This window comes from Aythya marila (assembly GCF_965140915.1).
Source record: "Aythya marila genome assembly, chromosome: 3".
NCBI lineage: Eukaryota > Metazoa > Chordata > Aves > Anseriformes > Anatidae > Aythya > Aythya marila.
Window position 1 is genome coordinate 52,055,232 of NC_139044.1, and position 15,822 is coordinate 52,071,053.

Sequence of the window (15,822 nt, forward strand, 5' to 3'; positions counted from 1 at the left end):
TGATAAGGTTTTTTCATTGATTACATCATTAGGTTTCCTCCACCTATCATTGTTCCTCTGATCCTTGGTTGGGCTTTGTGTTTAATACGCTTAGCTGTTAGGTAACCTAACAAAGGATAGTTTGTTCCAAGTTTCAATGCTATCTCTGCTGAAGATGGTGACTCTTTTTCCATGTCTTAGAAACTTTATTATTGCAGTCATCTGCAAGGTAACATCACAGCAAGGTGAGCCTGTCAGGAGGAGCAGCTTGCAGGGAAGGGCTGTGTGTCCCTGAAAGCACTGAGCTGGAGTACCACCATACATAAAGGCAGAACATTTGGAGGGACATACTGCCAGGGAAATTGCATAAACAGTTTCTCGGGACCTTCCTGACTATCCAAATGTGGGTGGGTTAAAATTTGGGCAGCAAAATAGACTTCTCTGGCACCAACACAGCCCTTGTCAAATTTCAGATCTTGTTCCCCACTTGACAGCACTGCTTAAGTTTCTTTTAGGGGGAAAAAAAAAAAAAAAAGTTTGAGAGCTATTTCTTAACAGCAGAACCTTAGCTTCATTCTTTTAAATGGCTGAAAGTTCCTATTTTGATTCTTCTTGCCAGAAAAAAGTTCAGCCTGAGGTAGATGTGCCCTACCTGCTGTCTTTCAGTCTATCTCCTCCCTGATACATACCTTGTATTAATTGCACCCGTTTTATTTCTTCTTTTCACCTCCCAAACTGTTTTCCCAAATGTCAGTAACCCAGCCAGCTCCTGTTAGTGTTAAATACTGCCTTCACATAATTGATGGCAGTACCTTGGGAATGTAAGTGCTATGGCATCTGTTCCAGCCTTTTTGTCCATGGAACATTTTTACAGCCAAACAATGAATATGCCTTTCTCAGTTTGTCTCTAATTGAGATGCTCTGGAAAGTAAGGATATTATTTTACGCTTTTTGCATAATAAAATGAAAAAATAAAGTTTATTTCAGAAACACAAGTAGTAGTTTTCCCCACGGGACATTTGTGTTACATAGATAGCACACAAGCATTTGATGAATCCCATATTTAAGCTCTGAAGTTACTATATTCTGTGTAACTAAGAATCTGGTGGCATGAATGAGTAGAAAGGATTGGTAGGGCTGGTCACTGCCTCTGTGAAGGAATAAAATGAGATTGATTTCTACTTTAATGTCCTTCCCCAGCACATCTTCTTGTGCTGTACTGCATAAGCAGTGTGATTGTAGCACAGAGGGAACAAATCACATCTTTACATCACCTTAATATCCTGTAACTTAAAACAAATATTATAAGCCTCAAAACTATGTTGAAGGGATTTTATAAAAACATATAAAAATCTTAAAGTACTGGGGAAAAAAGTAAACTCAGGCCAACAAAAACACTAAAATACCAATTTTGGGCTTCTGTTTCATTCTTACTGGGCAAAGGATGGGGATTGAAGCAACTTGGAGACAGGGGAGTGAAACAGAAGATCTGTCACTTGTAAGGTATGGTAGGTCATTTACGCACGATGCTCATGGAGACATGAAGGAAAACCAGATGTTAATTATCGTTGTAATGGGGTTTTTTGATGCAGCAGTTTTGAGGGCTGAATTCTACTGTTCAAAGGGGGGTACCCATGAAAGAAAAGTCAAGAAACAAGAGAGATGGGATTCAGACACATGGTTTCTCCTGTCATTATGCCTAAAAGGGGGTGTAAGTACAAGGACATAGTTTTGTCCCTTGTCTTTTTGCAGCAGTTCCAGCAGTTGCTATAAAGATTTATCAAGTTGCTTGAATACTTTCAAGTCTCAGTTGCCTCAAGTTTGATGGGGTTTGTGGGTTTTTCTCTTTCCCTTCATTCTGCCCCTTCATTCATATCTCTGTCTTTGGAGATTACTCCATGCTTCCCTTTAATCCACATCTCCATTTAGTCCTTTGATGTCTATGTGTCTCATTTTCTTCAGTCTGGAAAAATTCATCAGAATTTACTTCCAAAGCTGTCTATAATTAGAACAACTCCCAGCAGCACAGACCACTGTAGGAAAAGGTAAAAGCTGCAATAGATTCATTGAACATCTTGATGTTTTGAAGAAAACATTACCCTTAGTATTCAGAAACAAAATTCCAACTCCCTTACGTGTGAAACTGTTTTAGAACTCTTTCTACTAGTCAGGCCAAAGTTTGCAGCAAGTTATATTACTGATAGTCAGTGTGTCTTCTAATTACAGGGTAGCCCAGGACAACTGGGTACTCTATGGATTTTTTCCAAGTGACATATATCTATATGCAGTGCTTTTTGAAATTTCCAAATGTATCTGAAAACAAAGGCTGAAAGGTGTTTACAAATGCATATCATGTGAGAAGAATGAGAAAGGTGCTTTTTTTTTTCTTCTGTCTGTCAAATACAAGTAAAAAGCTGAGGATCAGCCTTTTCACTTTTTTTTTTTTTCTGAATCCTGAGATATGTTTATACATTTGTTCCATGTTGTCAAGTAATATCCAAGCATGTGCTGAATGAGCAATTCTGGACAGTGGACACAACACAGTTGTACCAGTTCAGGATTTGGGCTCAACTAAGTGGTCCTGTTGAGTATCACAGCGAGCTAGTCTAATTAGAGGACTGTGCTTGTCTGCTTATATTCCCTGAAACATCTCAGTTGGTCTGTTTTAAACTGGTGTCTCTACATAACACAGTGCTGTCCCACTTTTAGATTATTTTTCACATTTCTTTATTTCTCTAAGCAGGCAAGCTTTTGTTTTTATCCTACTAGTCGATGTTTGTACTTTTTTTTTAATACTTTTTGATTTTAGCAAGGGTTCATTTGACATTTGGTATTAGGTGAACAAATATTTTTCAGGAGCTGAAATGAGAACAGAATAAGCTTCAAGCATACTTTGAGGGTACTCAAAAGAATACTGCATGTATTATTTGGGGAGCATATATATGTAACTGTGTCAAAAAGCAGCCTCTGACAAGTAACCCCTGCTCTGTTGTCACTATGAAAGTATAAGAAAAGGACGTAAACAGATACAGTATACTATGAAATGCTTGCAGTATTAGGAATTGGGGGTGAGGAGGGAGGGGTTGTTCATGACCAAGGATGAGATTTTTATATGATAGGCTTCAGAGTTTATAATATAGTTTAAACAATTATTAGCAGTAGTTGTAATAAGTTCTGTAGCAATGTGTGGTTTTAATATGAATTTTTGCCTCCAGTGTAAACTAACCCCTTATTTTATTGTTGAATCAGTTTCTTGCCAACTGTTTCTCTTTAGCATTTGGAGGATGGGTTTGTTTTAAAGGCCTCCTGAACTCTGTGAAATAATTTGTGCTTTTTTAAAACATATATATATATTCTTGCTACATATGGAAAATATCAAAATATCAACTCTCTTATCACTGTTGACTTCCTTTCTGGGTTCACTTTTCTTGAAGTATGGGTCTTTAAGCTGCAGCAGAAAGCTATTACTCAAAGTTGACTGACCCATTAGAAGTGAGTTTAGATAACTGTGGGGAGGATAGGAGAAGATGGAAACATACGCATCCCATTCCCAAATTTCTCTAGCGTTAGTGCTTGTTCTTGGTGTGGTGGGGGAGGTAAGCTATATTCCCCACTGGTGCATGCCTGGTGGGGAGCCTTCTTTCCTTCACAGAAGTGAGACTTCTCTGTTTTTGGGAGGGGAATGCTTGGGGTCTCTTCTGTTTCTTCCTTTGTTAAACTCTCTGATGACTGCAGCAGCTCTCCTCAACCAGGGGATATTGACCATAGGTCTGAATGAAGGCAGGCACTGGGTTTTTGAGATGCATTGCCCTTGCCTACAAGGCAGTAGGAACGTGGTTGGCAAACACTCCAGGAGATAAAAGAGGAGAACGACAGGCAAATGGCATGAGGCAGGATCAGCAAATCTGGCCAGTCAGTAACTTAGCATTGTCCTTTTAAAAAAACATGGCAAAATATGATTGAAGCACCTCAAGCCACTGATTTATGCTGTGTTGGAAAACTAAGTTGAAGAGTGTAAAGGTAATGAAGGGGAGGGAGGAGAAGGGGTTGTTCCAGTCTTCCAAGTTTATCTATTTTTGCTAGTGCTCTGTCTGTAAGTAATATCATGACAAGTGAAAATAATTCCAGGTTGTACTGTGGAAGTTGATTACACAAATATTTTGGCTGAGTGCAGTGAATAGCCTGTCCAGCCTGCAAAACAAAGGGGAGCTTTGTCAACCTGAAGCCATCCATGGGGAATATGAGGCTAAGCAGCACTTCTGGGGAGGCATTCAAGCAGTTAACAGCTTCAGCACCAGTATTTTCCTTCCCCTGCTGGGAGCATAGAAATAACTAGCACAAATCTTGAGCATCTCAGCCTCCAGTTTTGTCTGCCCCTGCCTATGTTGTGCTATTGCAGTGTGGTGTGTGCTCATTTCTTCCAGTTGTAGCTTCAGCTGTTAGAGATGGGCCACAGGAGGCTAAGGGAAGCACCAAAACAGAGCTCTGTGTGCATTAGCTTCTCTTCCATCCACTGCCAGCAGTCTCCAAAAACAAGGATGAACCAGGGTGTACATATAGCCAGGGAAAGGACAGTGGCCTTAAGAGGAGGGCAGTCAAGAGGAGCTCATAGGGCCTGCCTTTGAGGACACTGAGCTCCAGGAAAAAGATCCAAGGCAGAAGATGTTTCTCTTCATTGGTAAACTGGTCACCTTTTTAATTCCAGTGTAATTAAGAAGTGGGGAGATTTTCTTCTCCCTCCACTGATAACCTAGGCTGTGGAAACCATTCATCACGTGTCTTCTGTCTCATTGGCCCAATATACCTCCGTTCTTTTGCCTTGGAGGCAAATAACTTCTTTTGTTAAGTCCTACATAAGGCACAGTTCAGCAAGGTATAGACGCTCAGTGCAACGTCCTTAAGCACTATTGAAGTGATATAAATAAATAAAATTATATATGCTCCTTTACAGAAACTTTTCCTAACAGGCAATGAAGGTCATCTCCCATCTTGAAATGCCAGCCATGCTTACCTCTAGGATACGCTAGTATTTAAACTACTTCCCCCACCCCACTGCTAGTGAGCATTTAGCAGTGAAGCCACATTAAAGAAGAATCCCACAGGGCTGTACCAGCCTCTCCTCCTGCTCCCATCAAAGGGATTTTGGTGGAGTCTGGACACTTTTTTTCACTGAATGGGATGTTCTGGAGTTGGAAGCTATCTTTGTTCCACTCCATCTCTTTTTGGTGTGTGTAGGCCTGTGACGGCACTGCACTTTTATGTTTGTTTTTATTATTTTCCTATTCTTCTCATGAAGCAATATTCTTCCCAGCACAGCTGGGATTTCAAAGCTGGGGAAATGGAATATAAATCTCTAAGGCCACAGGCTTAGGTGTTGATTCACAAACTGTTTAACTTGACTGAATATGCTTTTCCGCAAATTAAAAAACAAAATCTAGTCCTGTGCCAACAAAGGAAGAAGAGTGCTAGAGACTTGGGAATCCTTCTGTCAGCCACAGATCTTCTGGAACCAGAATATACAGATACTTTAGTAAATGTGTTTTTATTTTATCCAAGGGAAAAGCTAGAAGTAGGAGTTTGAATGTGCAGAGTCAGCTATTGTTTTAGCACTGCACTCTGTCACCCCGCACAGCACCTTCAGCCATACTCCCATCATATGTTTTCATTTGGCCATGTTCCCAAGAAGAGGAATGAGTGATGTCTGCATACTGTTCCACTTAGTCAACCAGTGCTAAGTGAAAGCACTAGTTCTTTATTATTGCTTTCAGGGAATGCATAACTTTTTTTTTTTTTTTTTTTAAGTGCCACTGCCTTGACTTTTAAACTATTTTAAGAATTTCTGTTACAACAAATCCAGAGGCTGGTGATCACATAAATGAAGTAGTGGCAATATTATAGGCAGTGGGACTGAAACGAATGTTTAAAGAGCTTGAAGTATCCAGTGTGCAATGCAAGTGATGGTTCAGTGAGTGGCTTTTCCATATTCTCTGGTTAACTGCATGTTTTTCAGCAAATCTTAAGTTTTCTGAGGTAATGATTTAGTGCAAATTTAATATTTGTCATAACTGTGAAGAGATCCTTTCAGACAGGTAAGCTGACTGAATTCAGGTATTCAATTTAAGCTAGATAACATCACTGCTTCTTGTAGTAGCTGTGCCATTTGTTGGGACTTCACAGAATGAAGACTTACAGCTGTTGGCTCTGGCTTTTCAGAGACATTTTATGTTGGACCCTGTCTTGGTAGGGAAGAATCAGCAGGCGTATTTAATAAAAAGGAGGGAAGGAAGGACCAGGAGTTGTTTTTAGCAATCTCTGAGATTGGCTCTGGGTGTCAAGTTCCACTTGGAAAAATGATAATCTTCAAGCTGCTGTTCTGACTTGAGAGAGAGAGTGAAAGCAATGTTAGAAAAAGGTAGCATTAATTAAAGCTGTAGTATATTACCTTGTAGTAAAAAGTATGTTGATGATAGTTTTGGAAGATTGAAGACTGTGTATAGACAACATTAATTTGTACTAATGTCATGTCTTGCAAGGGAGGTGGCCTGGAAGCAGCAGTATGGCTGAATGACGACACTGGTGTGATTTCATCTTGGATAGTCAGCTCAGTCTAGAGAATGACGGGTTCTCCTCTTTATTACTGCTAGTTTCTTGGTTTGATTGTTCTCTATCAAATATTGAAATGGACTGCTACGCAGATACTGTTCTTGTGAAAGCTGGTTGTGCGCCTTTGCTGTAGCACTTGCTAGGCTTTAGCTGGGAGTTAATCCTGTTTATGGTGTGGGTGCTTGGCAGCCTCAACAAGCATGTGTGTTTGTGCTTGTCTCAGAAGGAGCATATGGCTTTGGTAGCTCTGCATGTGCAAGATTTCAGAAATGCATATTGCCTCTAGTAGGGCTGGATGATCAGCTGTTTCTTAGAGCAACACCAAAGCTACTTAGCTGTCAGCAGATACTCGTACAGTATGGCCCTGTAGCACCTTCTTACATTCAGTATACATTTACCTTGAACATTTCATACCACTGTTTTCTCAAGAAGTTAAAACTGAATTTGAAAAGAATTCTCTGGAGAAGCCACAATTCCATCAGCATTAGTACTAATACATAGTTGCTATCTATAAAAGTCAGTTTTTGTCTAAATTCATGTTGCTTGTTGTGTAGCTGTCACCTGTCCTCTACTTAAATGTGCTTAGTTGCATAACATTCATAACCTTCCTTAAAGGAAATGAAACGGAAACAGCTTTTATTGCTGATCCTAAATCTTACATACTTTTGACACTTGAGTTGTCTGCACATTGTTTAAATATCATTGTCACCATAGCAGGTCAATTAGCAGAGGTGCTGTGGGGCTAGGTTGGTGCTTGTAAGGGTGCAGTTCTACACACACCATCCAGGCAGGACTTTTTGTTCTTCTTTCATTTAGAAGGTTTTAATGAGGACTTGCAAACAGTTGCATCAGTGCTGCTGAAGGTGGTGCATTGCACTTGGAGAGTGGGAATCACAGACTGTCTGGGGTTGGAAGGGACCTCTGGCAGTCATTTGGTCCAACCTCCCTGCTGGAGCAGGCTGTCCAGGATCATATCCAGATGGCTTTTGGAGATCTCCAAGGAAGGGAACTCCACAGTGTGAATGAACAACTAGTTCAGGAATGCCCTGGGCTATTGTAGGAAATTCTTGGATGAAATACGTGACAGATACAGAAAGACTTATTTTTTTCTAAATGCCTGAGAGATGTGGCTTCTGCTGGCAGATATTCTGCCAAGGTGTTTAAGGTATAACTAGGTAGCTCACAAGATTTTTTAGAAGCTTGGTATCAGCTGGAGTAGAAATCCTGCTTAAAATATCTTATTTATTTAGGTACTAAATTACTTTTTAGCCCCTTTGAATTCAGCTAAACTCTTTTCCATATGAGTTAGCACTGTGAAGCATTGCTACATATGGTGGATCCCTGTTACCATCAGTGAAAGTATTTCCACAGTAAAGTGCTGATTAATCAACAGATTTGTTGAAAACTTAAAGCTAAACTTGCCCACAAAGACCAGATAAAAACAACATAGAATTGTTCCTACAAGTGTCCTGTAAACATCCAGAGTTTTACTTTATCAAATGCGTAAAAACCCTCTTGAATTACAAGGACTTATTTTCTAATAAGTACCATTATGCTATTTTCACCTGAAATTAATTTGTATTTCTCATATAATCTAGTACATGGCTTTTTTTTTTTTTTTTTTTGAGAATACTTCTATAGGTTAAATTTAAATTAAATTTTCCAGCAATATTGCTTGCTAACTGACACATAGGAAACTTTTTAGCTCAAAATGTTCTTACACTGTGATTCTAAATAGACGATCCCTTGAAGATCCCACTAAATACTAGGAAGCAGGTGGATCCTTAGCACAGTGTAGTGGACTCTTCAGCTTACTTCTGAAACTTCAGGAAGGAAGCATATTCCGACAGTGCGCACATACATGGGCTCTGTTAATGTGTGCCCCCCTGCTGCTTTCTGTCTGGGTTGTGCTCAGCCAAGTCTCATCCACATGCATTGTGAGGTTAAATAGGCTCAAACTCTATAACATCATGTGCTTGCCTCACCCAGTTGACATGTGCATGTGGTGGTCTCAGAAAAAGTGTTGTTTGCCAGTCACGTTCTTGTATCTGCTTTCCAACTGGTGATTCTTTTGAGGTTAAATTTGCAAAATTTGAGGTGTGGTTACAGGCTTGAAAGTTTTCCAAAAATATGATGTTTTTTTTTTTTAAAAAAAATAAAATCTGTAGGATACCATCCCACTGTCCAGCACAGATTCAGTCATGCAAGAAACGTAGCAGATCCTGGGAGAAAGAAACGTAGCAGATCCTGGGAGACAGGGTGCCCCTGCCTTTGTTAAAGCAGTCTGTGGTGATGCTAGCCAGAACCCTGCTGCAGTCTGTTTGGAAACTACAGTTATAGTTGCTAGAAGGAGGCTAAGGACATAGTAATTATGCTGCTGTCAAATTAGTTTGAAATATTTTGAGGCAAATGCAAATTGAATCTAAATGAGCATCTCCATATCAATGCGTTTACTGAGATTTAGGCAGAAAGCTGTTAGCTTTGATGTTGGCATACTGGTAACGAGGAGGGGAATTCCTCTTGCCTTTGCTTTGGCCGTTTCTATTAGCAAACAGCACCCAAAGGGCAAGCTTAACAAATGTGTTTTGCATTTCTTCCACTGCACTCTAGACTGCAGTGGGCATGAATGTACTTAATAATCAACCTGGAGGAGTTTTCATCTTTTGATGGTTATCCATGTCACTGAGGTATTCTACTCAGGTTAATGCTGCCAGGAATTATATCCAGGATATTCGCAATGTGTTATCTCTAATCCTCGTTAGATTTTATTGCCCTGCTTGGATTCATTTAAAAAGCCTGAAGTCAGGAACATGACATCATTCCACCCAATTAAGGTGCAATAATCATGTAGTCAGCATGTTCAGAAGGTGTCTTGTGGTACATCTTTAAACCACTCTCTGAAATTTCTTATGTAAGGGAGGGATTATGTTTGAGACTTAGTAGCTTTTAGCTGTATTATATTTAGGCTGTTTGAAAGCCTGGCAAGCTTCTTGTCTTGTGATGTCTCTGTTACTGCAGTTCTTCATTACTGTAAAGGCAGACTACTTTAAAATTTCATTTTTCTAAAATTTAATCATAACTATAAAAAAAAAAAGGTCAGCTTGACATGGGCCCTTTAACTGATGCATTTTTTGCCAGGAAAAAAAAAAAAAAGGCATTCCTTCTAGATAGGCATTGCAAAAATATAATTAGCTGTGGAACTTCCTATAAATGCACTGGGTAGTCTGTTATTGACATACCAACTACGTGCCCTTGTTCATTTTTGTGTTCTGGTGACTTTTGTATATTACTTACTTGAGATTACCAAGTCTTCGTTCCCAAGCGATGTCTCTGTGTTCAGCATTTCTTCTGCATGTGTTGTGACTTAAATATGCTCAAGTACAAATTACAGGTGACGTGTCCCTTGGGGTATCACGTGCATCTCTGGCCATCTGTGGTCAGCACTGAAGTAGCTGAACTAGTGCGGAGAGGTATGGTCCATCCCTCATCATCCTGTTCACACTGAAAGAAGCAGAAGAGGTTGGTTTGTTTAGAATAGGCTATAGGGGGTCATAACTGTTGTCTTCAAGGCCATGCAAAACAAAAGGAATGAGAATTTACCCTAAGGAAATGATGGCACAAAAAGTAAACGCATGACCTCTCTGCAAAAACCTGTATGCTGAAAATCTGTGAAAGGATTTCCAATGGCCTAAATGTGAAAGTCTGAATCTGCCTTCAAGTGGAAGCTGTAAAACACACATTCAATTTGAGATTAATAATGTGATGTGGATACTCATAGCATTTGGAACTGAGTTTAGTGACTTCATGCTGCTAACTCTGTAATGCACAAATAGTGCAGCTTCTACATAATGGAGTAGCTGACATCATGGTTCTAATTCATGTACCTGTAGCTGAGCATCATATCCATCATGAGTGCCCTTTGCTTGTTAGCAAGCCTGTTTAAGAAGGATGAATCTAAATGAGAGATTCAGATTTCTTACTCAGCAAATAAGATTGAAGTTTCTCTTGGCTTGTGTTCATACTTGTATTGTTTCTCTGTCTCTGCAGCTTCCTATTGTTGAAAAAATAAGGATCATTGCTCAGAAGGTGTATGGAGCTCAAGATATAGAATTGTCTCCTGCTGCACAGTCACAAATTGATCGTTACACCCGGCAGGTAAGATCAACAGTGAATTATGTGGTTGATTACCTGTTAGATGAGAGTCTCGGGAGACCTGAGGTGGTAAAAAGATCCTCAAATTGGAGTGTTTAGATTAGCCTTGCTAAAAGGCATGAGCTTACCCATGATGTTGAACTGTGGTCAGTATGGATTCGTATGGATTAGAAAAGATTGAACAGAATGGTTTTCACCTTGAAAGTTACCTTCCTACCTTCCTATAACTCTCATACATATCTACATGAGATGTGGATGATGGTTAGAATCATTCTGAGGTTGCTGATGAAATCATGCACTTTCTGTGCAGAGTGGTAATTTAGGCTTACTGCTTTAAATGTGACAACTGCACATCTGCAAAAGTAGTTGCTGGTGAACGAGCATATTCATTTGTTCCTTCAAAAATGAGTTTGCCATCACAAAAGACCTGTGCACAGTTACACGTTTGGGAGCTTTGTTACTAAACACTTGTGAAATTGTTTGCTTTCCTTCATGTTATTTTCAAGGGATTATTAATGCTAGAAGGTGAAATAGGTCGCTGTTCCTAAAACATACAGGAGTGGGCTTTGTTACAGCTTCAAAACAGTTTTGAAACCATGTGGAGAGGTGAATGTATTTCTGTAAACGTAACAGCTTCTGGAAGTAAACATGGCTGGAGCCGTTCTGTCAGAAAATAGAAACTATGGATGATGTGTCATGGAAAAATTCCTGAGCATGCTTCAGCAAATTGGTCAGACAAGCAGAAGTATAGCCGTCTTCTCTATATGTAAATCTCATGAGAATGAACTTGATTTTCTAGATGGAAAAGAAGCTTACTTAGTCTACTTGAAGCAGAATAATCCATTTCTTTATCTTTTCCCACTGTGATTCTCTAATCCACTTTTAGTCTAAGTGTTAGCAGTATTAGGAAATATTTTCACAATGTCATTAAAGGATTGTTGTCAGCACTGGGCTATAGAGTCAATTGCCTGCAGTGCTGCCTCTCCTCCTGGCCTTGAGAATTGCATCCTTGTTTGTTAAGGCATTGAACAGAAGAGTGGAAGGTGTCTGACCCAAGGCTAATTGATAACCTGGGAGACAAAGTGTTGGGAAAGCTCCGGATGGCCTTTCCATGATTTTTTCCTACTTTTTGATTAGTTGCTGCACTGTCATAAGTGGCTGTCATCACCTTATGCTTTTTATCCTGTTTAAAAACAAACTGAGCATTATGAGCCATTTGTTTTCACCCTTGAGAAGATGTTGATACTCTTAGAGAGTTTGCTATGAATCCCAGTCTAGGTTATCTAACTAGGTCGCTAAGTCCCAGAGGGAAGTATTGTCTAGAGAGACGTGCCCTTCTGGAATTGTATTGAGCAATGTAGGTTTCTTGTTCAGTGTGGTACTTGTTGTGCACCCTTTTCTGAAAATAGCACACACTAACTCTTGTATAGGCACCTTTTGTACCTAACTGCAGAGTGAGAATCCACTCAGATAGCTGTATATGACTACAGACAAGTCTCTTTGGAGGTATTGGCCTGAGCTGAAAGACAATAGTGTGTAAAATACAGTATTCTGTCCATTTCTGAAATATTAGATGTAAAGGAACTGAGATTAGTTGCTGCTTATATAGATTTTAGGATTTACAGAAATGCTGATTACAAAGTAAAAATGTGTTCTATGTTTTCTGCAATCTTAAAAGCATTTTTCTCTCATTTTTTTTCCATTTTCTGTTAGGGATTTGGAAATCTTCCCATCTGCATGGCAAAAACTCACCTATCCCTCTCCCATCAGCCTGAGAGGAAGGGTGTTCCCACTGGTTTCATTTTACCAATTAGTGATGTGCGAGCCAGTATTGGAGCTGGATTCATCTACCCTCTGGTAGGAACGGTGAGTGTAGAGCGTTCAACTTGATTACTCCCCTACTTCTGATCTGACTTGATAGGGAAGTGCATTTCCCCTTTGTCACTAAAAATGTATAGAACCAGGTGAGTCCTCATTTTTTTAATAATAATTTTATCCTCCCCTGTTGTGTAGCTCTACGTTGATAAGAAAAGAGAATTAGGAAAACATAATATACAAAAGCTCTGACTACAGGGTCTGAGACAATGACTCTTCCCATTGTTCCTGTTTCTGATGTTTTTGAGTCTGAGGTACATAGGCACCCTAATCCTGAAAATATATATATATATATATTTACATATCTGTTACCTTTGATTATTCAATTTGCAGCCTTTAAATAACTGTACTTGATCTTGGCATATTCTATGTTGGAAGGAACCCACAAGGATCATTGAGTCCAACTCCTGGCTATACACACAACCACACAAAAATCAAACTATGTCGGAGAGCACTGACCAAATGCTTCCTGAACACTGTCAGGCGTGGTGCCATGACCACTGCCCTGGGGAGCCTGTCCCAGTGCCCGACCACCCTCTGGGTGCAGAGCCTTTCCCTAACCCCCAGCCTGACCCTCCCCTGTCCCAGCTCCATGCCATTCCCTCAGGTCCTGTCGCTGTCCCCAGAGAGCAGAGCTCAGCGCCTGCCCCTCCGCTCCCCTCGTGAGGGAGCTGCAGGTCGCCATGAGGCCTCCCCTCAGCCTCCTCTGCTCAGGGCTGAACAAACCAAGGGATATCAGCTGCTCCTCATACGTTTTGCCCTGTAGACCCTTCACCATCTTCATATTCCACCTTTGGATACTCTAATAGTTTTACATACTGCTTAATTATGGCACCCAAAACTGCACAAAATACTTGAAGTGAGGCCATGCCAGTGCAGAGTAGAGCAGGACAGTCACTTCCCTCAACCAGCTAGCAACGCTGTGCTTGATGTACCCCAGGACATATTTGGCCCTTTTGGCTGTCAGGGCACGCTGATAACTCATGTTTATTTTGCCATCGAGCAGAGCACCCCAGATCCCTTTCCACGTGGCGTCTCTCCAGTCTCTCATCCCCCAGTCTGTATGTATAGCCAGGGTTGTCCTGTCCCAGGTGCAGAATCTGGCACTTGCTCTTGTTAAATTTCGTAGTCAGTGATTGACAGCACTCTGATCTATTAAAATATCTCTGCAAGGCCTCTCTACCCTCGAGGGAGTCAGCAGCTCCTCCTAATCTAGTATCATTTGCAAACTTACTTAGTATACCTTCTAGTCCTGCATCTAAGTCATTTCTGAAAATGTTAAAGAAAATTGGCCCCAAAATGGAGCCCTATGGAACCCCATTATTGACTGGCTGTCAGTCTGATGTAAGCCCATTTACCCTTTGAGCTCAACCTGTCAACCAATTTTTTGACTGTTTTATTACATATTTGTGTAGCTGTGTGTTAGTTGTTTTGTCCAGAAGGATACTGTGAGAGGCGGTGTTGAAAGCTTTGCTAAAAATAAAAATTAAAAAATCTCATCAACCGGCTTCCCTGTATCTTCCCTAGGAAGATGGTATTGTAAATGTTACATCTTTCTTCCATAGCATATATAGATGAAAGGAATTATGTTGGGAAAAAGTGTTTGATTAAAAGAATGCTTTTCAGTAGGATCTGATGAGCCCAATCCATTCCCAGCTATTAGGAGTCTCTCTGCCTGTTCTTTAAAACTAGTGCGAAAGGCGTTGGTTTGTAACTGCAGTAGTAGCACTTTCTTTCTCCTTTTTAGAGATGTAAACAATGGGGTATTAAAAATGGCAATTATCCATTTTTTCTAACTGTTCCTTTAAAGTATGGACTTCAGATTAGGAAGCTCCTACTATTTTGTCCTCCGACATGGCTTATGAAAGTATCTGAGAAGTTACTGCTCGTGCCCTTTGCTAACCATGCACATCTTATTTCAAACAATAGTTGAACTGCATCTGACATCTTAGAGTATGAATTATTACTTTATATGTAGCTGATTCATGGGATGGTCCTAGAGAAGGGATGCAAAAGCTATTGCATTTCCGGATAAGAGTCCTCTCCCAATGTTATCTCATCTTCCCAGAGCACGGCCTGATTTCCTTGTGTAGCAGTACACTTAGGAAAGGCTGAAAGTTTCTAATCTATTGTTTTGAATTCCCTCTGAAACAATCAAGTGTTTGAAACAAGGAAGGAAGTACTTTCTGACCAGGAGAGTTCCTGGAGTTCAGGAAACTGTGTCACTTTAACTCACTGGACATGGGGATGTGCTTTCCTTCTGTGTGACTACATGATGAGAATCCACCAGAAGTCCAGCACAGCTGTGTGTTTAAATTGTGTAAGACTCAATCACTGGTGACAGAATACAGTTTGTCAGAAGTTCTAGTATCTCCTTCATGGCCTAGATTCAAGATTGAACTGGAAATTGTGTGTCATAAAGTTGTGAGAAGGAGTAAATATGAAGAATGGGCAGCAACTGCTTCAAATCCATGAGGGAGCTATTCTGTAGGATGTTGGAGTAAAATGTTCTTGGGCTAAGCTTTCTGAATGAGTCACACTGCCCTCTTCAACACAAACTAACTGTGGTTCAGCCTTGTAAATCTATATGAACTGTCCATAGGAGCAGTATAGACCAAATGATTTCAAGGCATACCTCACATCTTTGATTTGCCACCTAGAACCAAAAATATGGTTCTTATGAAGGACATTTTATACGTACATATAAATATGATTTCCAGCTGAAGGAAATTTTAAAAAATATGTCCAAGTTAGTTATCCTGACTTTAGTGAGAGGTAGTATAGCCATGGATCTTTTCCCACACCAGGAACAGGGTAGATAGTATATTTTTAGTATTATGTGTTTTAGAAGAATTTTTAGGGTAAGGTGCTGTATAGACATAAGATCCCCAAGAGATAAAAAACTAAGTAGACAGCAAGTGATCATTAATTACTTGGAATATACTGCTAATGATAAGGAATGTGGGACAGAACATTCCTTGGAACTATTACAGTTGCTACAAATCTGAATGAATATGAATATGTTCCTAACACCTTTGTGATACAATTCTTTCTCTATAATTAAAAGTATGGGAAGAGGTCCACTTGTCACCTTTCAGAATTGATGCTTGTGATTTTCAGGAAACACACTCTTGTAATAGGAAAGTGATCTCAAAAGTAGGATTCTATTTTGTCAGCTCAGGATTTTGTTTGTGTGTATTACTGTCGACAAGT

General features: G+C 40.0%; 1 protein-coding gene across 2 annotated transcripts in view; it reads left to right on the forward strand.

The window, feature by feature from the left end:
- MTHFD1L (methylenetetrahydrofolate dehydrogenase (NADP+ dependent) 1 like) overlaps nt 1-15,822 on the forward strand; it is a 149,141-nt gene that overhangs the window by 88,536 nt on the left and 44,783 nt on the right. For both annotated transcript variants that reach the window (XM_082757822.1, XM_082757823.1), the window contains 2 exons: nt 10,630-10,737; nt 12,448-12,600. In XM_082757822.1, the coding sequence (XP_082613948.1) occupies nt 10,630-10,737; nt 12,448-12,600 (261 nt within the window). The remainder of the gene's footprint in view (nt 1-10,629; nt 10,738-12,447; nt 12,601-15,822) is intronic.